General features: G+C 36.6%; 1 protein-coding gene across 1 annotated transcript; it reads right to left on the reverse strand.

Annotated features, from left to right (window-relative positions):
* Positions 1-1173: 1173 nt before the first annotated feature.
* Positions 1174-15076, reverse strand: sim2 (SIM bHLH transcription factor 2). Its single transcript, XM_060896004.1, has 11 exons — positions 14528-15076; positions 12336-12418; positions 11652-11741; positions 8135-8243; positions 7942-8027; positions 5824-6023; positions 5233-5339; positions 4656-4803; positions 3993-4155; positions 2882-3266; positions 1174-2526 (listed from the first exon to the last, which is right to left on the reverse strand). The coding sequence occupies exons 1-11, from the start codon at positions 14700-14702 to the stop codon at positions 1868-1870; spliced, it is 2205 nt and encodes a 734-aa protein (XP_060751987.1). The 5' UTR covers positions 14703-15076; the 3' UTR covers positions 1174-1867.
* Positions 15077-26922: the final 11846 nt, after the last annotated feature.

A 26922-nucleotide genomic window follows, 5' to 3' on the forward strand; every position in this document is an offset into this window, starting at 1 on the left:
CCTCCCTCACTGTGATGAGGTGAAAACGTTCCCGAGTCCTGCTAAACTGTCCGAGATCCTTCACCTCATTACAGGCCCATTCAATTACTCCCACATTCTCAAATACTCACAAGCACACACAGACGGCACGCCGTCCAGGGAGAGCGCTCTAGTAACAACACACCGTATTCCTTCAATTGCTTCTGCGTCAAGAGAAAAATGGAATTTTCTAAATCTGTGCACTAAGTCAAAAGGAGAAGCCTGTTGGTAAAAGCTGTCTTTACAGAATGTATAACAGTTGTAAATTATCAGTGATCCTCTGAGAGAGCTTTTGTGTGTGCATGTGTGCAAAATAAAGAAGCAAATCTTTGAGCGTAAACAGGGTAGATATCATATTACCCCCATCTAATCCCCGTTTTATCCTTTCTGTTTTTTGAAAGGTCATTAAGCAAATAGCTCCACTCAGATCCATAAAAGCCACTTCCTCAATATCCTATTAAACAATTTCAGTGAGGAGGTCCTTGCAGGTCAAGCAGGATCTATCCTTTTTAATATTGGCTGCATGATTTCACATCTCAATCTAATTCCCCCAGAGACGCCTGCCAGGGCCTCTGGCTCACCTTCAAACACACATATTTTCTACAGGAAAATGCAGAAACTTCCATAAACAAATAAAGCAGCCTTCCTATACATAGCACCCTGTGTGCTCACACGTTGGCTATATAACGTGTATGGAGGTTTCATAAAAGCAGAAGTGAACAGGAAATGGACTGAGCTTCTAGTGAAGCTGATGGAGGGCTTTAATTTTATAGGTCTCTGTGCTTCAATAATAGAGGATCAAACTGATCGTGTGCAGGTAGCAGTGGTGGGTGCTGCCGATCTTGTGCAGCTCCGGTACCTAAAACGTGTGTGTCAATCACAGTATATGTTTTAAATCAGGGGTTCTTATAATATATATATTAGAATGGTGGATGATAATTTCTGCTGTGGTAACAAAGAGGGAAGAAAAAATATCTCAGACCCCAGGAGGTTCCTGGACCCCACTCTGAGAACAGCTGTGTTATAAAAGACCTGGAACTGTGATAAGTTGGATGGAGTGATACAACAGACAAAAATGAACAGACACCATCCTTCACATTTTGTATTTTTATTCAGATTCAAAGTATCTTTTCCATATCATTTCCATATCTGGGATGTAATTCATATTTCATTTATGTTTGTCACAAATAAGTCAAAGCAATGGCAGAAATGAACAAAGTGTTAATTCCTTGTGATCAAGCAGAATCGGTTTTCTGCACCCTGTTAACCACAACATAAAGCTATTTCACCTTAACGTTGTGGGTTATTGTTTTTTAAGCACCACAGAACTTGATTTTATTTCTTAATCAGTACATTTGTTGTTACTGTTCACATAGAATACCCATCATGCTGTGTAAACTTTAAAATTCACTATTCTTAAAGGTTGTTGGTGGGTGTTAACAGTCTGCGCATAAGGATTTGGATCATATTTCATTCGAATCAAACCTACTGTTAGATTAGTTTTCAGTTCACATTGAGCGATTTGCTCTTGCATATTTAGTTATATGTTTGTTCAGCAACTAGGACACCGTTCAAATAAACATCCCAGATAACATACCGGTTCTCAGCATTTTTTCATTTTCTCATTTATCCCCAGCTCTGTTGTCTCACCCTCACACTCTCTAATGCCTATGCGGTTTGCAAAAATAGAATATATTTATTACCTGATATAAGGTGTTGCTCCATGCAAAGTTTCACATTGGCTTGTATGAGTGCAGTATGTGTCCAAATCTGTGGTCACTTGCAACCTGCTGGCACAAGATTCTTAGTGTCCTTGGTACCTGTCCCCTGACATTTGACCCTGAGCATGTCACCTCTCGTTGCTGATGATGACAGAGGTGCCGATGTAGTGCTGAATTTGGCCATGGTTCTCGGGGGAAGAGCGGGAAGCCGGGCTCTGGGCCCTGTACAAATAGGGATTGAGTTCCTCCGTACGGTAGCTGTAGCTGTCCGCCAGGTGTCCGAGTGAATACGGCACAGCTGGGAAGGAGCTGTGCTTAGCCAGAACGTGGTGAAGGTTCAAAGAGACATATGAAGATTGTCCCTTCAGTACTGTCCTCTCCTCAGCCCTGGAGGCATCGCAGTGCCCACGAGCTGAATGCTGCTGCGTCTGGGGGTTGTACGTTGTCTCAGTCATGTGCAATCTCCTTTTCTGTTCCAACATCATCTGCATGGGAATGTTCTGGCTAAGGTTCTGGAGTCCATGGCAGACACGTGGCTGATCATAGGTGCTCTTATTCAACAGCCGGCATGGCAGTGCCATCTCGGCCCTCTCTGCCGGGTCTTTACTGAGTTTCCTGTACTCAGCACTTCCTTGTGTAGGATTGTGAAGCTGGTTCTGTGGCCTGCTATGGCTGATGGAGAGATGTTCGTATGGCTCCTCTTTGAAGCGGCTGCTAAGTCTGGAGGAAGACGAGCAGCTGCTAAAGTTTTCATGGAGGGAATCACTGCAAAACCTCCTGCCACAATCTGCAAGGTAAAAGGAGGCAGTTAGAGAGGCACAAGTACAAATCCACAAACTATACAATACACTGTAGTTCACATGTAGTACAAATGACTACCATTTCAGTGTAACTGTTGCTTCTAAATAAAAATCAGCTGTGGTCCTGTGGTGATCTCTTTTACTTGTTGAAAGGACTAATAGTGGCTGATACCACATGGCCTGTTTGGTGAATATGGCTCAGGTTTGATGCATCAAACTGGCCCAGCGGTAAGGTTTTACAATGATGCCAATAGTATAGATGGTGTTTGTACCTTTACAAAAATGTTTAAATACTTTACCTCAATTTGACTTATTTGAACATTGTCCTTCCCTTGTTCTTACCTGCATAACTGTTGTTATATGATGAGGTATTGGGGCTGCCGTTGTGTAAAGAAGGTTTGAGTGTGTGTGGATTTAAAGGGGGTTTGGGGGAGCCTGTGTTGCCCCAGTGTCCGTCTCTTTGGACTGCCGCCACTGAGAGGAGCCGACACTCAACCTGCTCGGGGGAACCCGTCACTGGCTGCAGCTTACTGCAGTCCTCACGGAGGCGTGTGTGAGCTTGTGCGCATGAGTACGTCAGCGGCACACTATAGGGCAGCATCTCACCCTGTTCGGGGTTGGACAGTGAGACCGGACTCTTTTCCTGGCTGGCCGAGAGGCTGCATGGAGGACTCGACTTCCAGCTACCTCCTGGAGGAGATTCCAACTTATCAGAGGACATGGAGAACTGGAGCAGAGAAATGCACAAAGCAGTCAAACATATACATTTTTAAACAGGTCTCTCGCAAGTAGAGTGTTTTAAGTTTACACAGTACCTCCAGAATTATCGAAAATTATATTTTGATCAAAAGGACATTCTATAATATGGACCAAACCCGGTTTACAAAATAACTTTTTAAAACCTTTACATTTAATACTCACTCTGTGACTTGTGACAAATGAGCTCAGGAAAAACTTCCTTAATGAAAATAACAGCTATGAAAGTGCCATTTAACAAGCAATTTTGGTTGCTTGCCCCATAAGATCAGAGTGTTGGCATATATCCAACTTGTAATACCTTTTCATGACCCTAATGGGGCTTCATTTTTATTTTTGACCTACACATTGGTTTTTCAATGGTAATGGATTCCAAAGGGAGTTTTTTTATTTGAGCAGCCTTATTTTTATACCCCAGTGAAATGGATCATATAAATAATAGAAATATATAAATTATAGAATAAATATTAATATATTGTGAATGACAAGATTTTGTTACATATGCGTTTGAGTTCAAAATAGCATTATTTATTTTATATTATAAGTTAATAATAATTTGATTTGTTTAATTGTTCTTTGTAAAATTTATTTTATTCAGTCATATGTACATTTGGGCATCTAATTCTGGAAGGCACTGTCTATGTGATTGTGTCTTTGTGTACATATTTGAATTGGTATTTGCGTATTTGTTTTGTACCTGAGGGTATGGGGAAGTTTTGGGTTTGGTTTTGACTCTGGCTGTTTTGGCTTTGAACTGTTTGCGCAAGTCCTGTGGGGGAGAGTTGGAGCTTTTATAGGACAAGGTTGGTCTGGCCCTGAGCTGCTCCTGAGACAACTGCAAGTCCTTATACTCAATATCTCTGCAGAATAAACACACACACACACACACACACACACACACACACACACAAAGGGGTTAGTAAAGGAATAAATTCCAGCATGGCAACAAATGGAATGCATTATGTGGCTATGGTGCCACATACTATAAAGTATGTAATCTGAAACATTTTACAGCTAGTGATTCCATTCCGTGTAGAAAGTCTAAAAATTGTAGCTTATAATTTTATGACTATAATTCACCAATACAAATATTAAGCATATTAGATAGGAAATGAGAGAAAAGCTGTCAGTGTCACTGCCATATTTCAAAACTAGTTTATTTCAAGTGACCAGTCAAATAATAAAAAAGCCATTTTAACAATGAGGATAGTGATCGCCATAAAAATAAATAAATCTTACATCTCCTAATGAGATCCAGAAACATCCCAATCATCTTCACACACACAATGTCTTTTCAGTGTAGTATGGCAATGGATATACAGAAATAGAAAAGATCTTAAGGGTGACATGAGGGACTCACGTGAGAACGTAGTTGACACTAACGATGCAGTGCGGCCGAGAAGATCGGCTGTTGTGCACAATGGTGGCGTAGCTTTGGACCCAGACCCAGCCACCATGCTTGGACAACATGCGGTAATACTTTGTGGTGACCTGCCCTTTCACCAGTACTGCAAAGAGGAAGGAGAGAGTTCACGATACACTGCTGTCCTCTTCCTGAGCACAACCTCTGCTACTCCGGTTTCTCCAACCCCAGCGTTCTCATGGCCCTGTTTACTTAATATCCTTGTCTCCAAGGTGACGGCATGAATCCATGGAGAAATGCATATGTCTAATTGAATACATACATTCATACCCATACTTCACAGAACGTCAGAGCCCGTGTTGATGCCGGTCATTTAAAGTGTTCTATGGTTCATTTCAATCCCGTTAAGTGTTTAATGCTTTAGGGTTTATGAATATATGCATAAAACTGCACTAAATGTCGAGAATCATATTATAAGCAAACATCGTTTTTTTTTCTTTACACATCAGTCAACTCTATTGTATTCAGTGTGTTTAGTGTAGCCTGGTTTATTTGATCTCGTACAGGGACTCACGTAAGTGGTGTGCGTATCTCAGGTGGAACACGTCACAGCCATGGACATGTTGATACAGGGTTTTCTCTATCAGGTCCTGTGGCTCATAACCGGTCAACTCAGCCACTCTGGTGCAGAGACAGTGAGCAATAATGTCAAGTTGAAGTAATAAAGTAAATTGTGCACATTTTGGAATTAGGTTAGATTTAAGCTTAAACTTGTCAAAAGAATTTGGACTTTTCCTTACAGAATTTGCATTTTTTTTTTTCACTCCAGATTTGGAAGTGAAAATAAACTCACCAGGGATTTGTATGACGCTTCTGATTTGGAAAATGTTTGCGATCACAGACCATTCGGTTCAAAAAAATCAGCTCCAGAAACGAATATGAAAAACATCTGATTTGGGCAGTACAATTTGCTGGGTAAATGTAGCCGTTGTTTGAATATGCAAACCTGCCTTCGCGTTCAGCAACACCTTGAGAGCCGTGAACTTTTCAGGAGGCTTTGCTACATTGATTGAACGATGTCAAGGGAGGGGTCAGGATTTGATCAGACTCTACATGTTAAGAAGATGATGATGATGATGATGAACAAAAGTGTCATAGACCTCACCTGCTGTCGAGGAAGATGAGCTTGAGGTCTAAGCTGGCACGGAACATGAACATGTTGCTATGGAGTTTGATCTCGGTGATGCCGCTGGGAGGCAGAGAGTGACCCACAGCCACCAGACCCACGATCTGATAGCAGGAATCGTAGAGACACACCTCCATCACGTACTGGCGGATCTTTAGATAACCGCTGCAGTGAATCACCTGCACACACATACAGAAACAGCCCAGGCTTTATACTGCATACCACAGACTGCTAAAAAATATAAAAAAATATTCTATTCTATTCTACTCTACATAACTTTGCTTATTTTAATGTTTTATTTCCAGAAAGAAGCTAAATTATCTGGCAACCTAATGAGACCATTTAATGTTCGAGGTTTGTAAATCTTTGTAATATAATAAGCTCATAATAAGTAATATTAGCTAACATTTCCTTTATTCAATCCGGTTCTACATTTATTAAGATATTTTTTGTAGTGAACTTTCACCTCATTCCATAATTTATATGTTTTTTTTTTCAGAATAAAAAACCTTTACTCAAACTATAGGTTGAAAGTGAATGATTAATAAGTAACTATTAATAATTTTGTGCGTTATTTGCATTTGCATGTAAATTTCTATGCTTTCAACTTATTTGCCAGATAATTGCAGAAAAGAAGTAGATATAAATGAAATATAAGATTTTATATCTTGATATATATATTAATTGTTAACCACATGTTTTGTTTCATGTTGAAAAGTTATTAAAGTTAATGTATTAATTAAGGAAAAAAAGAAATGAGATCAAATTCTGTTTGTGTCCATGACACTTAATCCGAATCACCACAGCTAATTTAACGCTCAGATTCTTCATTCAAATGAAGTCAAATTTATTCTGTAAAGACTAAATTGTTGGGTTTTTTCTTCACAGATGTTACTGTGCACGTTGGTCAAACTGTTTAGAAACTGAATGTACAAAGTCTTGCAGAATAATCCATCATTATCCAGATGAAATATAATGCATGCAATGTATTCTCGATATTTATTTTAAGTAGAAGAATGTGTGTGCTGCTGCATGCTTTTACATCTCACGTACACACACACACTCACACACACACACACACAGATCCTCTCCTCTTCAGGCTCACCTCTCCTGGTCTGGAGAGCAGATCTTCCAGTTCAGGATGTGCTGATGGATGAGGAACGATGTGTGCATGTGTGTGGTTTGTGTGTTATGTGATCATGTTCTAGCTGTGCTTATTTTGGTCAGATGAGCCTTGCCGAGGGTCTCGGCGCTCTTTCACAGGACACACACATTCTCTCGCTAACAAAGACCTGTTAGCCTCATTTATCTGGATCTGCAGCTCTGCCTCTGAATCCAGCACATGTTTCATTCTCTCTTTAACATGCCAGGCTTGTTTACTGCCAATGTAAATTTCAAACAAATCTCCAAAAGCAAACGGTGGGATGATTTATGAGTGTAAAGGACGGGGGGCAGAGAGGATTTCCCCAGCGCTGCTGGGGACCGAGAGAACAGAAACCAGCTGAGGAGAGAGCTATTTGAGCCGTTAGAGATACATGATCTTTTCTGCTCCAGATTCTTTTGATAATCAGTTAATTGTCACTGCTTTTAATTAATGCAGTCTGTCGGTTTTTCAGTGTCTTCTTTACTATCATACTTCAGGACAAGACCACTCCTAATCTGTCTTTATATCACACAAAGCATGTACCTTCATACATTGTAGAAAGAGTGAAAAATGAATGAAGAGCTTTTTATGAGTCTTATTAGACTGGAGTGAACTGAGAAGGGAATTTAAAAATAGAGCTATAGCAACTGTAGAGCAATTTTGCAAGAAAAACAGCAGAACAAAAGGCTAACATAGTATGTTTAAAAGATAATCCCTATAGAAAGCTCTCTGTGTTTACATACACATTGGTATTAATCACGTTGTCAACTGAAAATATGCTCGAGAAATCTTTTAGTCTTTCAACAAAGTTAATCATGTTGCTTATATATATTCTCAGGCCTATAACCTCTTCATTCAGCAAATAAAGCTCTGAAATCATTTACAGTGTACACAAGCTGCTGTGCTGAGAGGTATGTTTCTCGCCATGATGTTTAGAGTGAGTGAGAGATTACCTTGTAACCACCGCAAGTCAGCCCTGCGTTCCGCTTAGCTAATACACACTTCATCCTGAGGAAGAAGGATCGCTCCATCTCGTACTCTGAGACACACGCAAAAATGACAGATATGTGTGTGTTCATATTCAGAGTGTTAAGTGTCTGACTTGCATGGAGAGATTTGTGTGTGTGTGTCAGTAGGCATACCAACCTGGTAGAAAGTGCGGGTGAATTGGCTGGTGAGCGCTCAGCACTGCAGTCATCTCGTCGTGGTCAGAAGGGTGGATGTATTCGAATATGCTGTTACCTGTCAACTCAACCTGTGAGAAAAGAAACCGAGACGAGCTAAAGAATGCAGAGAATACAGCTTTCACTTGGCAGTATTGTTGTGTTGGATGTGTTTCAGATAATTACACATTTATTAATCAGATTAATACAATTAAAAAAAAAAGAGGTAGAACCTTTTATACAAATGTAACCATTTTACAGATGAGGATTAGTTGTAATCTCTGACGCTTAAGAAGATTACCTCAGCTCATGGAAATGTCTGTTTAGCGTGTGTGTGTGTGTGTGTGTGTGTGTATGGTGTGGTGTGGTGCTGGCAGTGGTGGTGGGGCTAAAGCTAAGCTCCCAGTCCCCTGAAATTGATCTACATCTCATTCAAAGAGATTCAGGCTGATTCAGTTGCTCTCTAAAAGAACACTGACACCAGCCAAAGCAAAGGGTTAACGTCTGCGTAAAAAAAGGAGATGATTTGCATGTGAAAACAAAAGCCGAGTGCAGGCTGGACTTTGATCTATTTTGCTGCGCAAATTAGCAGGGCAGGCCGGAGACGGCGAGGGCCACCGCTCGCCACTTCAGCTACAAATTGCTTTCTAAGCAGCTGTGGCTCAGGATCTAAGCTGAGCTTTGTGGGAGCTGCAGCTTAGTGATACATCCACATACACAGCACAGATGCGAAAGCACGCAAAGTACGCTGGTCTAAACACGCAAACTTTGTAAGATTAAGACAGCACTGATTGATTGAGGTGTGGTTTTGTGGTTAAGAGACTCGCATACGACTACGATACGATTCCTGACATTTCTACATATCCGTCAAAATCATCTCCTAGAACTTCCCATAAGGTTTTCTTAATTTATTTTATTTTTTAATTTTTACTTTTTTCTTTTAGCTATTTTACTTTTTCTTATACTATCTAATATTTTCTTTTAAATAATAATGACACAACAGCATACCGCATATGGGCAAATAGTGAAATAAATCTAAATTCTATTATATTTTAAATATTAACCTTATTAAGATTATTTTTTGCATTATATTTTACTCACTGCTCCTTAATTACTTCTTTTAAGGAAAGGATTGAATTTTAAGTAAAAAAATGTATTAAGATATACATTTGAATTGAGGACTAAATTTGTACATTGACAATAATGACAAGTTTTACATTTGAAAAGTGCAAAGGTACAAATATCTACATTGTGCTTTCATCCAAATGAAGATAATCCCTTATTCATCCCACAGTGGGGAAATTTGCAACAATATTTATTGAATAAAATGTTTCCAAGCTTTTGACTGGTAGTGTACACACATGAGCATGAATATTCACAAAATATTTGTGTTTGTATTTGTATGTCGCTGGTATATGCAGGTGTTTCTACATAAACAGCAGCTTGGTGATTTGCATAGTTTGTGTGTGTGTGTGTGTGTGTGTGTGTGTGTGTGTGTGTGTGTGTGTGTGTGTGTGTGTGTGTGTGTGTGTGTGTGAGCGGTCTATATCTATAGGCTCATTTGAGTAAAGTAAAAACTGCCTTGTATTTTAAAATACCTACAAAGACCCAAACAATGTGTGTAGATGTGTTAAGTACTGAGTACCAACCCACTCTAACATGTCAAACACAAACAACACGTGTTCTTCATACCGCAGCTTTAATTTCTCATTATTGCACTTCATTTCTTCTAAATATCCAGATCAAAACTTAGTTTCAGTGTGTTGATTTAAAAAAATTTTTTTTATCAAATTAAAAACACATAAAAGTTGTTTTAAGAAGCAAAGCCTCAACATTATGAGCTACTTTTGCCTGTACTTGATATTTTTAATTTAAAAGATCAATATAACACATAGTACATCTCTCTCTCTCTCTCTCTCTCTCTCTCTCTCTCTCTCTCTCTCTCATACACACACATTTTCCTAGCATTGCTGAATAAACAAATAAATACATAAATATAGGATTTTGCTGACTCTTAAAGGAATGGAACATTCTGTGTCCATCACATAAATCAGTTTCTGGCCATAAAGGGTTTGATTAAACAAAAAAGATGAATGATATTCTGACACCAGGTATTTCTCAGGGGTAGAAACAATTAAAAACACACTTTGCAGAGTCATATCTAATTGCTTTGTGTACTACCGAAATATAAATTCACTGTTCATGGTTCAACTCCAGAAAACCTGTTTTTATGTAGTCCGTCTCAAGTCCTTATAGATAATTCCCTAAAAAAAGAATGTGACAGTTTTTGGAGAATGAAAGCGAGAAAATTTTACTCTTCTTAATTCTCTTCTGGAAACAATCATTAGTTAGCTGATCAATCTATTGCTTTTTTAATTGAAACCCTATTCATTAAATGGAAGATGCTCACAGCAAAGTGGACACTATTACACGTGTAAGCAAATCAAAATGGCTATGCAAAGTTCATTGTATCATTGGGTGAAAGGTCTTTTGCCATTTAGATGAGCTATACATCCAGAATATTCTATGTTGGTAAAAAGACTCCCTTTTTATTTTGGTGGAAGGAAAGAGGGCGAGTCTTATTTCTTAAAGAAATGACCTTCAGTTAAGATGCTTTGCCTACATTTCTTTAAATTGGTGCATTGCTTTATGAATTAGTTTTAGTTTACAGTGTGAACACAGAAATGGAAATTCCTGTTTAAAACATACTGAGTATTTGTTTAATTATTTAAAGCATTTACATTTTATTGTGAAATGCAATCTAATGTAAACAACAACCTTTAATGTCTCGTATTTTCATTTTTACTCTGATGATATGACACCAAATTGGAGAAAAGCCTTGTTATTGTGTTCATGCTTGTGTGTGTCTTCATGCAGCACAAACACAATGAGTATCACTGCTTCCAGTAATACAAGCTCCTGTATCTCTCTCAGCACAGGAGCTCTTAAGCAATTCTCACAATCTCTCCAACTCCCGCTTCATCTGCTCAAACAACAAAAAACTTCACAGCCAAACAGACCATCACACATTTAACTGAATGGATTAATGATCTCTTCAAATAGCACATCTTCCAACTTAAAGCTCAAAGCGTTAAGGTGTCCACATTTGCTGCATCCGTGTTTCCTTTTTATCGGTTAGCAGACTAAAGCTTACTCAACCAGATATGCAACAGCTGAGAATAGTGATATTTGCATGACCCAAACCTCAGTGTTTTCAGTGTGCTGAGCAAACACATGCCATGCTTTCACATCCCGCAACCTGGTATTGAACAAAACCAGGCTTAAAGAATCCCACCAGGACACACAGCTCACCACACACACCATCAGATAAAATTCTCCAGGTTGGATATTTACATACCATTGTTTCATTTATCACCACAGAGTGACAAATAAAAAGGTTTTAAAAAGCATATCAGCATGACCCAGTTGTGAACGTGATCTCAGTTAAGTTATGAAGTTTATTTTAATAGCCTTAACACACGGGGTAAGCACAGACTCACCTGTGATAAGCCGAGGTGAACTGAGGCCGTCTCAGAGATATACATGATTTTACCATCAGAGGCGACAACAAACACAAAGCCATCCAGAGTCTAAATAAAATACAATCAAGAGTCAAAAGTCAAAATCAACTATGTTCATTCATAATAACATTACATCTCAGTTATCTGAATGGAAACAGTATAACATAGAAATGACACTTCTGAAACATTTATATGTTTCAGAACATATATTTATAAACATATAACAATTATATGTTTCAGAAGTGGTGTTTCATTTAAATTGTTAAAGTATTAAGACTTACACATTATTTTTCGTTATAGTTTGTTTTATGGCTATAGATTTTGACTCTATTGACTCACTTTATTGGAAAATTAAAAAAGAAATACAACACTACGATTGGCTACCTGTTGAAGTAGCGTAGATACAATATACAAACAATATAGATAATTATAGAAAATTTCAAACAACAATAATAAACGAACAACAACAACAACAACAACAACAACAACAACAACAATAATTAATAATAATAATAATAATAATCATTCACATGCGGGAGTGTGACCCGCTCGATGTGTGTGTTGAGAGGTGAGCCTGAAGAGGAGAGGATCAGTGGGGAAAAACTGTGTGTGTGTGCGTGTGTGTGCGCGTGAGTGTGTGTGTGCGCGCGCGCGCGCGCTGACCTGCAGCAGGTGCGCTCCGAGCTCTTTGGCCACAGAGTCCAGCGGACTGCAGCGTGCCGCCTCGCCCCATGCATCCCCCACACCTTTTACACACACACACACACACACACACACACACACACACACACACACACACACACACACACACACACACACACACACAGTAAGTACACATATATAATCAGATAATCAGCACAAACAATACTTCAAAACGTTATATCAGTGGAAGGTTCTACATATAAAACATATAAAACTGCCTTTCATTCAGCACACAGACACTAGTATCATTCTCCTTTTTATTATTGCTTTTGTTGCTGTAATCTGAATTCAACTTCTATCTTTGCAAGTAAAATATATACGTGTAAACATTTATTCCAAACATCGGGCGTTTTCCGCGATTTGGGAATTATTTAAAGCATCAAATCTAAATTCCACAAAGCATAGATATAGATATAATATATTTTAAATGGAAAATGCATTTTAATGCACAACATTCATGCAACATGTTCAGTTATTGACAGATGAATAAATCAGTGCAAGGGGCACGTATACGAGGATTCCCCAAAATGTACTCGATGCTGAAATACTATAGAAATCTGCATTGAGGTTGATTAATACAAATTCTTTACAGAGAAATAATGTATAATAATATCATTTATATTGAGGTTGTTAATATAGATGTTGGTTTGACTTTAAACATGACAATGTTTGCCCTTTTTCAAGCGGGTCTTATTTATGTGACCGCTTTCTTGGAAAAACACAACTGTATTAAGGCCAAGTGCAAAAAAAAAGCCACTAATTTGACTACAGGATTAAATTCTATTGCTTGATTAAGTGAGGTTTAATTAACACTGTCGTTGTGATTGTGGCAAATCGTTAACATTGCTGAGCAATTTATGCGTTAAAAGGAGAAACTGGAAAACTTGCCATAACTGAATAAATGTTTGAAATCTTTGAATTAAATTAAATGAAATGAAAATGTCGACGGCTGATGGGCTTCTGACTCAGATTAACGCGATATTTTCCCAGATTTTTTTTTTAAGAATAAACATCTAAAGTGTTTTAAACAACTGTAAGATATGTGTAGGCTGTCATTAAGCACACGGCAAAAATTACAAATGTAAATAAATAAATAAATAAATAAATAAATAAATAAATAAAATTAACTTAAATAAAATCTTAGACGAATTATTTGCAGAATAATTCTATTTCAACAAAAGATTCAATTTACCTTTGCTTTCGAGTTTATTTTACATTTTCAATTTAAATTTCCCTTCTTACCATTGCATCTTCTATTAAACAAATTGGGTGATTTTATTCCTCGTTTGTTTGTTATGTTTGACAATTTATTTATTTATTTATTTATTTATTTATTTAATTTTTCTTCTTTCTTTATTAAGGTTTTCTTTTCGGGTTAATTTGTTAAAAAACATTTGAGCAAATTAAAAGAAATTGAACATATTCATTCATCCAAAGTTCATATAACCTAAATATGTTTTGATGCATTAATAATAAAGTCAATAATAAACACAAAACTAGACATTGATGACCAATCTTACACGTGGATTTAATGTGCACCCATAATGCCACTTCATTAGAAATGACAAAAAAAATACAACAATCTTTGTATTTTTCTTCTTCAAATGAATGAAAATTGCTTTCTAAAATATTTATTATAAACGTCTCTTCTGAATGATCAGACAACAGGCTTTAACCAGGTTTATATCTCAATAGAAACTTACTCTGGAAACGTTTCTGCATTTTAATCAATGTAAAACAGGCAGGTGTTTAGACAGAAGGGGTCTAACTTGGGCCAGTGTTCTAAGATTGTACAGAGGCCGAGATTTCCAGTCCCATGGAGTGTGTGGATCAGGACGCTATATTTTATAATGTCAATATAATATGACTTTAAAATGTAGAGACAGGAATATAATTCTTAATTAAATAAGGATGAAGGCTAATTAATGCAGAAATGGGGCTTAAATGGAACAGTATGTTTAAAAAGAATTTTAAAAAAAGATGAAAAATTAAATTAATAAAAGTTCTTCAACCACAAAGTCTCAAAATAAAAGTCTATATAAAAAGTGACTAATGTGGATTTGCAGCAGTAATATTTCTTACCTGTTGTGTACAATCTTATAACACGCTTCAGTGATAAAACGCTTTCTCTGTGTGTCTGCTGTAAATCTTACCGTCGGGAAACACGGCCCTCATCTTCAGGTAGCTGGAGGTCAGTCTGATGATGGAGGCCTTGTCCAATTGTGAGGTGATGGCCGAGGGCAAAGGCAGGAGCTTGGCAAGTTCGTAAAACTCTCCATTTTCTTTCTCTCGTCTCGTTTTCGCCGCATTCTTAGACTTTTCCTTCATTTCTGACACGTCGCAACACCGCTTCGCATAATAAAAGCCCACCTCAAACTTTTTACGTGTGGCTTCTGCGCTCCGGTGAAACGCTGTTTACGTCGTGCGCTACTGCTGAGTCACGCAAGTAGCTGTGAAAGGTGCAGATTTCTCAGATTTCTCCTCTTCAGCGACTCATCACATCCACAGTACGTGTGTTCCGTTCGACTGTCCTTTTTTGTTTAGTAATTAAACACTGCACTGTAGATTATTTTAAGTTACCAAACGGGGTCATTAGAGAATAGTTTAAAAAGACTAACCAGAACAAATAAAGTGTGCGTCTTTACATATCCCGAACTCCATTATGCTCTTGTTTAATCCTCTCTCAATAACACACTGCATGCATGTACGCACTGACTATGTAATTCTGCAAAAAGAATGGATCAGAGAAATTACACGCTATTTATATTACACATGGAGCCTATAAGGCCTCGATCAAAAAATACAATAAGCCTATATGCATATTGAGAATTGACCACATTTCATACCATATATTCATTCTGCTGTATCATCTTTTCCGGTTCCACTTGGTAAACCTGGCCATGGTGGACAGAACTTCTCCTGTGGTGCATTTAGTCTGTCTTTTGGCAATCGCACAGTTCTAAAAATGGCAAATCCATTCAAAATGAAGGTGTGTTTTTTAAGAAAGCTGTATGAAGAAATTCTTGCCATCCGATGTGAGACTGCACGAATCATCCATGCGTCATGCGTAAATCCAGGTCCTCCTTTAAAAATCGTCTAGTGGATTTCTTTTAACAACTCGGTGAATAGTTGCTCGGTTGTCAGAATGTGCATTCCTCATTCCCTCTGCAATTTCTCCAAGACTGCCTGCATTGTACTGAGGTGATAATCCTAGACGATTGAGTGATGATATTCGGAGTGTGACCCGCTAATAGACCTCTCGGTGTTTGTGTGTGTGTGTGTGTGTGTGTGTGTGTGTGTGAGAGAGAGAGAGAGAGAGAGAGAGAGAGAGAGGAAGGGGATTAAGAGGCAGAATCTCCAGTGACGTCACACGTTCCCGTTAATGAGCCCAAGGAAAAAGCTCCAAACGGCGCAACGAGAAGTTGACTCTCTTTATCCCGCATAGATTCTTCAGCTAATCTACAAATCATCGTATTATGAGGAGTTTGGCGTTTATGTAGGCTGTTTATGCACAAATACAAGATGCATTTTCGTTCATTTTGACGCCAAATGGTGTCTAGGAGAATGAGTGTAAAGAGATCAGAAAGTAAACACATCTAGATTATGCGTACCGATCATACGACTATAAAAACAAAACAAAACAAAACAACAACAAAACAACAACAACAACAAAAAAAAACGCGCACAATTTCCTGTGCTAAGTAGCACTAAAATCAAACACGCTGATCATGTTTATGCGCCTTTGCAAATGCTGCGAAACGATAGCGCACAACAACCCCGTTTCTTCTGCGGCAAAATACCCAGAGAAATTGACCAGCTTTAGTGTTGATTGAGCACTTGTAAATTTACTCTATAAACTCGATAGCCATAGAAACCCGTGCTTTCACCTGTGTATTATCTTGTGCCAATTGATTTCTGAAACATCTTACTATGATAATGATTAAAAAAGAAATGCAATTCTGTGCTTTCTAAAAAATTATTATAACAGTAAAAAAATGAATGGAGAACATTGTGTAGTCAAATTGTTTTTTTTCTATGAGGTTACTATTAAAATTAGATCATTTGAAATCCAGAAATGCTTGGCCTGATGAGTAAAGTATATAGCATGCTGAATACCAAACATTTAGAATTTAAATTATAATACTAAAAAAAAAAAAATACAATACTATTCTTCTGACATGATTTATTATTTACTAAAAACAGAATGTAGTGTGAGATATGTAATCAGTAAATGTATTTGATTAGAATGCTCTCTCTCTCTCTCTCTCTCTCTCTCTCTCTCTCTCTCTCTCTCTCTCTCTCTCTCTCTCTCTGCAAACCTTCAAAGTGACAGAAACAAATATATAGTAGATAAAATTAAAAGAGTGTAGAGGAAAGACAAAGGGTACTGCATGACACCATTTAACAATAACATAATACCATGCATGAATATATCTACGTGTCTATGGCAGTTTTAGTCCAATTTTGCTCCAAAATACCTTCATTATTTTGAAATCAGAAGGGCAACCTGGTTCTTTGGGTGATTGAGGATGTCAGTGGAGGATTGATCAGACTGTCAGCAAGAGCAGTCTGTCAACAACGACATAGAGAGGGATATTACAGTAGGGCTGCAGAGCAAAAACCCTTCATTATAAAGACAAACGCACTTCTGGGAGTTCAGTGGAGTGGAAAAAAACAAAACAAAAAAATTACCAACTCTACAAGCCCTGTTTACAGACATGGAAAAGGGCAATATGGTCAGACGAGTCATCTTTCACCATGTTTTTAGCAGGTGGTAAGCAGAACAGTAAATTTAATGCAAATCAGTGCTAGAAAAAACCTGACTTTATCACATGTATTCTATCATGAAACATTTCTATCCTGATGGGAGTGGCGCTGAAATTCAGGGGACAATTTCCCCATCCACATGTTACAAAGTCTTTAATAAATAATCCGATGAGTAAGTACTGGTGTCCACACTCACAAGATCTCAAGCCAACGGAAAACCTGAGGGAGATTATGAACAAAATAATTAGACAGGGACACCAGAGTCTTAGTTGTATTAGTTCCACAGACTTTGTGAGGTGCCAAGGTGTACTGAAGCTGGTGACTCATAGTGGCCTAAAACCTTATTAAGACATTTTGTCATTTTTCCTTCAGCAATCCTTTAATGTATTTAAAATGGTTTACTGGAGTTCAAAGATTTTCCTTGTTTTATTTGCTGTAATATTTCTATACTTACATATTTTTCTTCTGTACATGAAATATGTTAGAAGAAACAGAAAAATATATAATAACATGCTTACAACAAGGAAAAATGGATCATATGTATGCATTAAATACTAGAAACGAGCAGAATAGAATTGTATAAAATATATGCATAACCATAACCATATAACCGAAGTAAATTTGCATAAAAAAATAAATAAAGTCACGGTGTCAAACATTCATCATCAAAGGCCTTCATCAGTACCAGAGCAAATCTTCAGTAGTTCATCATAACCACAGTCATAGAAGGTTTTTGTTGTTCTTATTATTATTTAAATTCTTAAATATTCTTCTCTGATTTAAAGACCGACTGTGGTTATCTATCCCGATGTAGTCTTACAACAACAGTATAACAATTGCTGAGTTCCTTATCAGAGAATGATGTAGAAATCAACATTTGCACGCTTGAGAAAGACTGTGAGCAAATGAAGAGGAAATGAGAGAATGAGACGTCCCAGAAGCAGTGAGAGGTTTAACCTCTTATTAAGCCTAATGAGTTGAAATCAGTGACTCATTAAGGTCTTCCACTTGCAGCGGTAAAGCTTTGTTTTTAGGTCACTGAACTCCGTTCTCCTCCAAAATCTAGAGATACGTTTAACCAGTTAAACAGCAGGTTCAAAAAGCTGATGGCCTGTTTAAGTTAATTTGTTCATCTAGTCAGAATGAATTAAAATCTATTAAAATTAAATCTACTGTTCAGAATTTTTTTAAATCACAGCTAGAAAAAAACAAAAACAAAAATCAACGTATTTCTTAAATGTACACACACACACAAACACACGCACGCACGCACACACACACACACACACACACACACACACACACACACACACACACACACACACACATATATATATATATATATTATATTATAAAATGCCTTTGATTCATTCACTTCATCTTCAGTAACTGCTTTACTCTGTACCTGTTTTATACTCTGGGACACCAATCCATCAGAGTGATAAAGAAAGGAAAAGAACCAGAGGACTACCATGCAGGGGGGAACATGGGGAGTATATTATCTACAATAATATAATATAGATTCATATATAAAAAGGTTATTAAAGAGGTTATAAAGAGGTTTTTAAACTCTTGGTTATTTAAATATTTTATTTGCATTAATTTTAATAATTGACTTTTTTAGTTAAATATTCAGAATTATATTCCTGCTAAACTGTTAAAACTGTTTTTTTTTAAATTATGATTTATGTTTAAATACAATTAAATTACATTTTAATTTGGCATTAAAATTGTTATTAATTTATGGTAAGAGATTCATTTAATAGAGATCCCCAAGATGGTTTTTCTATCCTCCTTACACGTGTGTGTGTGTGTGTGTGTGTGTGTGTGTGTGTGTGTGTGTGTGTGTGTGTGTGTGTGTGTGTGTGTGTGTGTGTGTGTGTGTGTGTGCGCGTGCGTGCAGAGTGTAAATATACGAGGTGTCAGAGGCTGGTGATTAATGAGAGGAGAGTAGCCAAATAACCATCAGCAGATCTGCCTCCTCCCAGAAACCACCTCTTCATCCTCTCAGAGTTCTACCACACTCTTAAAAAAAAAGATCAATTTGTAGTGATAACAGAACCCTCTGGAAAGCTTTATATCCGACTTTTAATTGGTTCCATATGGCCTGAACGGGTTCCATTTAAAATTAGTTTCAGGGGTTCTTCTCTAGCAACTAAACTAAATGTTTGTCTTTTCACATGTTAGCTGCTTAACTATCTTAGCCAAATGCTGTTGGGGTTTCTAGCTAGCTCATGTAAATTACATATTTAGCTATCTACCAAAGATGCCCCTTACACAGTATCTGTAGGCTTTAGCATCACTTAAATATTTTTAACACAACAGGCAGTTTTAACCAAACACTGAAGTGATACATTAAGTAACTTTTATACCTGAAAATATCAAAGGATCTGACTAGCTAATCTAGCTCATGCAGCTAGCTAATGGCTTACCTTTACGTTTCAACCTTTATGAATACCTTTATGAATGCTGATTTGTAAAATATTGATATCTGTTATTTGATAAATATTAACAGGTTTCAAATTGCATAAATTGATTATTAAGTTGTTTTGTTTTAAACATATAAAATAAATGTTATATAATAAATTGGGCCAGGGATGCTAAGCTGTCTCCACTGTCTCAGACATCGTTGCTGCCTACTAAAGCATGTAGCACCTGAAGTGTAGGAAACTCTTGTATGTAGTTAACAATCTAACAATCTTCTGGGATTAAATGCATTATTTCAATTCTTTACTGGTCAAAAATAAGTATGCCAAAAAAAAACTGAACTAAAAGACCCATGACATATTAATACTCACAGTAAAGTACTGTTACAGTGAAACACATACTCACGTGCTGCAATGAGAGTATATCTCTCTCCATATATCAAGCAGAGTTGTTTTATGTGATTTATCAGTGCTGATGGCTTAACACCTTAAAAACCTCAAACCTCTGTCAAACATTGTTCTTATAAGCCTTTTACATGGTAAAAACATGCAGAAAATCTGATCTTCATTCATTCCATTATTAATTATTATTATTATTATTATTATTCTTTCTTTCTTTCTTTCTTTCTTTCTTTCTTTCTTTCTTTCTTTCTGTCTTTCTTTCTTTATTTTGTGTGTGTGTGTGTGTGACTTGGCTGTTGAAGAGCTATGCATTTGTGAGCTATGCATATGTAAAAATACATATAATACTCACACACATATTTTCCCTCATCAGGACATCATAAATTCCATGCAGCTTCATCATTATTACATCATTATTATTCGTACTGTTCCTTGGTCTCCAGGAATTACACAGAAATAGTTTCAACTTTCCAAGAATCTTTTGTCTTTTTCTTTTTCTCAGTAAATATGTAATACATGACATGTGATAACATGTCAGTGATAACATGAAGCAACTGTAGTTTAATTAATATGGAAGGTTTATGTAATATGGAAGTAATAAATAAAAGGTTGTGGGTTCAGATACCAAGATCACCACTGAGGAAAGTCACTGAAGATATAATTGTGCAAGAACGATAGTCATCAGCGGTTTAGTTTAATGCCTCATTTGTGAGGTACTTTGAATAAAAGCTTCTGGCAAATACATGAATGTAAATGTACAGCAGTGAAAAATGACATGTATAAGAATGTGGCTCTGAGTAAAGTCCAGCTAACTGGAAAAACATATGGACTGAATGTATTTGACTTCTTACATGAACCACTGAAAAGATATCAGTGTTACATTGTAATGACTGTACACTTAGTGTAGTGTCGTTTTCTGTCAGTCCACACTGCCACTGCAACTTTCAACGTAATATGACCATTACTCAATAATAATTCAGCTGGATGAAAGGAGACCTGACTTTGGAAAAGGAAGATGCATGAGAAATGAGAGGATATATGAGGCACTAATATAAAGAAACAACACAATCCAGAAATGTAAACATTCTATAAGTGAGAGCAAGGATAATGCAAGATATCTAGTTGACAGACAGACAGACAGACAGACAGACAGACAGACAGACAGACAGACAGACAGACAGACAGACAGACAGACAGACAGACAGACAGACAGACAGACAGATAGATAGATAGATAGATAGATAGATAGATATACTTTATTTATCCCAGAGGATATATCACAAGGAACTTATAAAAAAAGTGACACAGGCATTTTACTGTTACAGAACATGAACCATGTTGTGACAAAGGATCACTTTTAGACAGTGTATTCAGTATAGAATTATGAATCACATTTCTTTTTTAAACACATAAAATTCTAAATGTGAACTTTTAATATAATGCATCAGGTGCTACATTTAGACATAAGAATTAAGTTTATTCAATATATTTCATATTCAAAATTACCACTTGTTTATAAAAATCTAATAGTAATTATGACTAATATACAAGGTACACAATAATAATAATAATAATAATAATAATAATAATAATAATAATAATAATAATATGATGATGATGATGATGATGATGATGATGATGATAAAGAAGAAGAAGAACAAAAACAACAACAAAAACAACAGCAACAACAACAATAAAAAGAAGAAGAAGAAGAAGAAGAAGAAGAAGAAGAAGAAGAAGAAGAAGAAGAATTCATGTAATTGAAATATCTTAACATGCTTACATACTGCTTGTGTGAAAGTAAAGCCTTATTCGTCTATGTCTCGAACTTCTTCAGTATAATCATCAGTATTGAATTTTTTTATTAAATAATTTGCCATGTTATTTTATTTTTATGCACAAGTCCGCCCCCTAATGGTGTGGCATGGGAAATATCTGGCTAGAACTTAAAACTACCTCAGTCCAGCATTTAAAATAAGATTTTTGTAAAAATCAGCACATACGATGCTCAGACTAGGATTACATGTATGCTGTTAAATAGTAAGCCAAAAGTATAAAATGTATAAAAATTACACAACAGTGCTGCTGAATCTGATTGGTCGAAATGCTGATTAATCTGCAGCATGTCCCTTTAAGACAAAGTTTTATTTTATTTTATTATTTATTTATTTATTTATTTATTTTATTTACAAAATAAGACTACTTAATACAAAGCTAAAAAAAATTGTGGTTTACTGGTTATTTAAAAATATATAAAAGAAAATCATAGATACCGTGATGGTTTCTGTCAGGAAAAGTCTCCAGTGTCACTGTTAACATAAAGAAAAATTATAGCTAACATGCCAAGCTACATTTTCTCATTACCTTCAAAAGAGAATTAAAAGGAATCAGGGAACTACTGTTGTTTCAACCTATAAGTGATTGTTTTGGTTTAAACAATGATGTACCCTTTGTTAATTAAAAATTATTTTAACCAAATGGCTGTGGTATAAGAGGAATAAAGCATTTATTGATGTCATCTATGTTTTTTAATAATTGGACCATTGTTTTATTCCTTCATTATATTACCTACATTCAGGATAGGCTAAAAGCTCCCTGTATCCCTGTGTAATATAAAACTAGACTACAATACAACTCCATCTGCTTAGGAGACTGTAGAGACTCTTGCTTAGTGTCTATTGCTTTCAAGTAGATAGCTACCAGACAATAACCTACAACACATCCAGTCACCTGTAGGGTTTCTTATCTTTTTGCATTTGGCTATGTTTCCTCTGACACACCTTCAAATTCTTTCACTCTACAAAAGCTAGTTATATAAACCCCTATACAAGCAGAACAAAATTCTGTGTAGGCATTAGTAGAAATTGAGTTATTATTATAATTTCATGGTAGGTTTTGTGTGTGTTGGGGGGTTTGTTGGGGTAAAGCTTGATGACAGAGGGGTACTGGTGCCAACATAGAACAGCAAGTGTAAGGAGAGTTATGTACTGTAAGTGCAGTATGTACTTTGTTGTGTCGCCAATACAAAAAGAGTAGTGCTTTTAATATCCTGTACAAAGAGCGCTTAATGGCTCCCTTCTACAAACTGAGCCCATAGCTGTAAAACACATCTCACTGAGGTACTTAATCACGACCCTATTAGAGAATCACCATCCATCTCCTGCTGCTAATGAGGCTCTAATAGAGTATGTCAGGCTGTGCTGTGGCTTCAGGAATTAAGACTCCGGCTACATGTTTTTGCAGCCATACAAGCGAACCAGATTTGTTTTCAGAGCATTTAAATGGGCCATTTGGACTCATTACATAGACCTTAAGTAGTTTGCTTAAAGTTGTGGAGTACACGTTTGTGAGCAGTGGCCAGTGGCTGCTCCCCAGGGGCTGATTGCGCTTGTTATGTGTCCTTAGTTGGGTAATTAATTGCAAAAACAGAAAAAAAACCAACTCCGAATTTCTTTACTGCACCTGCCAGACATTACAGTCTTTCATTTGTGCTGAAGTGATAGAAGAGTGGGGCAGTCCAGCAGGTTGTGTATGCAAGTGTGGTGCATTACATTTACATAGATTTGCATTTAGTGCTAGAGTCGTCTAGTGACTTAAAAAAGTTTAACCTGAGTGCATAAAGAATCATTTAAAGTACATTGATCAACCTAAGACATATGAAAGTTAAGGTGTGCAGTTAGATAACATATAGATAGCATTATTATCCTACAGTAAATGCTGCCTGGAGAATTAGGCATTTAGATGTTTATAGAAATAATAGCAACATGGATCTGTTTAGAATGTACGGATAATTTCATTCAACAACTGAGGAGCTTGGATACTGAAACAGTGGAAAAGAACATATCAATATCCTAAAGGTGTAAGACCTAAGTTGGCGTGCAAGTGTGTAGTTCTAAACCAGGGTATGTAGATAATGTGGTCCAGAGCTCTTTGGTGTCAGTGAAGCAAGGATAAGAGTTTGATTTGATTTTTGCCACAACAGGAGGCCAGAGGTGTGACCTCACCTGGGGGTTACATGAGAGATCTACGGCAAGTTAAAACAGGGTGAGCAGCAGATAAAGTTTGTAGGAGTATTTTCAATTCAATTCAATTTATTTGCATAGCGCTTTTAACAATTCCCATTGTCTCAAAGCAGCTTTACAGAAGTATGGAAACAGAAGAGAGAGAAAAAAATAAATAAATATATAATAATAATACGAAGAAGAAGAAGAAGAAGAAGAAAAATAAGGATAAAAATAAATAAATTAATATATACAATTAAAATTTTAAATGTATTTAAAAAAGATTAACTTAAAATTGAAAATACTATATATCTGTATTTGATTGCATTCTAAAGTCAGAAAATGTTGCACTGCTTCTGTTGTTTGTAGGATCTGGCTGTTAATTTTATGTGTTTAAGGCTGTTATGAAAAATCATAAAAATGTCACCTGGTCTTCCTCAGGTATTTCTCCAATCTTATCTGTCTAGTTTAGGTGCGTTTGTGCCCATGATATCTTCAGATTCATGTTCTTGACTGACAAACTTATCCATGTTAAGGTTTGAGGTGTTATTTGTTCTTTTAGTTCACCACAGTAGTAAAGAGTGGTTATTTGAGCTGCTATAGCCTCCCTGTCAACTCAAACCAGTCTGGCCATTTTCTTGTGACCACCTCAGTAAGGTGTTTCTACCTTCAGAACTTCCACTCATATACTAAAAACAGCCTACATTGCATCTGCAACCATGCTATTGCCAAAGTCATTTAAATCACAAAGTAAAGTTTATGCTCATATGTTCCCATTTATGTCAATCCGAATGATTTTAATCTGATTACAGAATCTGTTTTATGAGGAATTCTTTTTGTGTAATCTAAACATTGCAATCTGGTTCAGACCATTTATATGTGCATTATATATTATAAACAGAGCTTGTGTGCAATCACAGAGTGTCTGTCGTCGCATTCACACCACTGCGCTGCACATGTTTAAAAAGGTCCGATTCAAGTGTTTACATGCAAATAATTTCATACATACTGGATTATTTCAGATCTACAATGTGATCAAATGTCATTTGGATTGGGCTATTAAGATGCTTTTCAATTCGACTGAGCCATCAATCCAAATACTAAAAGATTACTTGTTTGTATTTGAACCTACTAATTGAAGTTATTGACTTGTACTGCATGATTACATACATTATCACTTGCCACATTGTCTGGTTAGGTAATTTTTCAGATCTTTCTTTTAGAGAAGTTTTCATGTAGAACCATACAACCGATAAGTTCATTTATCACAGAAGGTGCACCTTTTAAACCTTTAACCACCCAAAGAGACCCCAAGGAATAGTTTTTTGTATGACCATCTTGTCCAGCTTATTCACTTGTCCTGCTCCTGCTGCTTGCCTTGTGTATGCTCCTTGTGTAATGTGTAGATCCTATTATGTTGAACTTGTCTTGTTACAGCTCTCTCTCTCTCTCTCTCTCTCTCTCTCTCTCTCTCTCTCTCTCTCTCTCTCTCTCTCTCTCTCTCTCTCTCTCTTTTGTGTGTGTGTGTTTGTGTGTGTGTGTGCATGGTTGTTTGCCATGGTCAGAGTAAACGTGTCTTGAATCACACAAGTTCTTGAAACTTGTGAAACGTTCTGGTGAAAATTCCATCTTATAAAGACTTTGTCATTATGATATCTGAAATGTTAGTGTGTGTGCTTGTGTGACTGTGTGTGTAAACAATCCTCATGGTAGCATGTGGAAAGCATTTAGCATGTTGGCCTGCAGAAATGTAGTTTCTAAAGCAGTGTGAGCCCTTGTTCTGTGACCCACACACACTGTAAAGCTCCACAATTAGCCCTACTTAACCCTGCACAGCCAGGAGCATTCCCACTAAACCAGCCTCTACTCACTTACTCAGGTGCTCTAAGATCCTTAAGATGGCTTCTGGGTTAGCAGAGCAGTGGAGTCTCCAGTTTCTTCAAAAGGGGAAAAAAAAAAAAAAAATTCAGATCCATAGATTTTATTAGCTATGCCACACACAGATTGATTTCCCAAGAAAAACAATCTTCTCATTGTCACTGAGGTAAAATTTAACGACTGCTGCGTTCTAAGTCAAGCACTGGGGCTCACTGTTGATGAAATCCAGACGTAAAAAGTGGTAATCAGAGTGAGGGAAGATTTTCTCTGGAAAATGTAGTTCTGCATTTATAATATTGCGGCAGTTCTTTTATCCTGGGGCCAACTCTCTCATGGGACTAATAGTTCCTACTCAGTTAGGTGGCCCTTGGACCCCGCGCTCTTACTGATGGCAGACATATGGGTTCCGGCTCGATGTATGTTGTACTACAGATGTCAGTGTTTTTATTCCATTTTGCATGCACATATGCATTTGCTCTCACAATGATAATACGAGGTATTTTGTTTTCTCCAGCCTTTAAATGCTGCTGCTGTTGCTGCTGATGATGTTGATGATGATGTACATGTTGAAAAGGGGAATGCTATAATGTTGTGCCAAAACTAGAAATCAATCAATTTTAAATAAATTTATCTAAGCAATGCAACCGAATGTTGATCAGTCTGGAGATTCATACTCATATACTTACATACATATTTACTTCTATACATTCTTCCTGATGTAAGTAGTAATTAAATCCTTTGTATTACATTGTGTTTTTAAAAGTAAAATTTGTGGCAAGACTGAGTAGAAAACATAACCAGATATTTTTTTTATTCCCCTCTCTTTAGTGATTTAATCCCACGCTTACGTCTATTAACTCAGATCTCAATGTATTTGTTATTAATTTAGTTATTATAGTTATAGGCCCAAATGACTACTAAATGTATAATAATCTACAGAAGCAAATACAATGAAATAGGATTGGTTTAAAAAAGACGTCTGATGTTTTTAATAAGTAACTAAATATGTTTTAACATATTTGCCTAATCATATATAATCTAACGTAATATAACAATATTTGGCATGCTGGTTTA

Source organism: Tachysurus vachellii, chromosome 20 (assembly GCF_030014155.1).
Source record: "Tachysurus vachellii isolate PV-2020 chromosome 20, HZAU_Pvac_v1, whole genome shotgun sequence".
Lineage (NCBI taxonomy): Eukaryota > Metazoa > Chordata > Actinopteri > Siluriformes > Bagridae > Tachysurus > Tachysurus vachellii.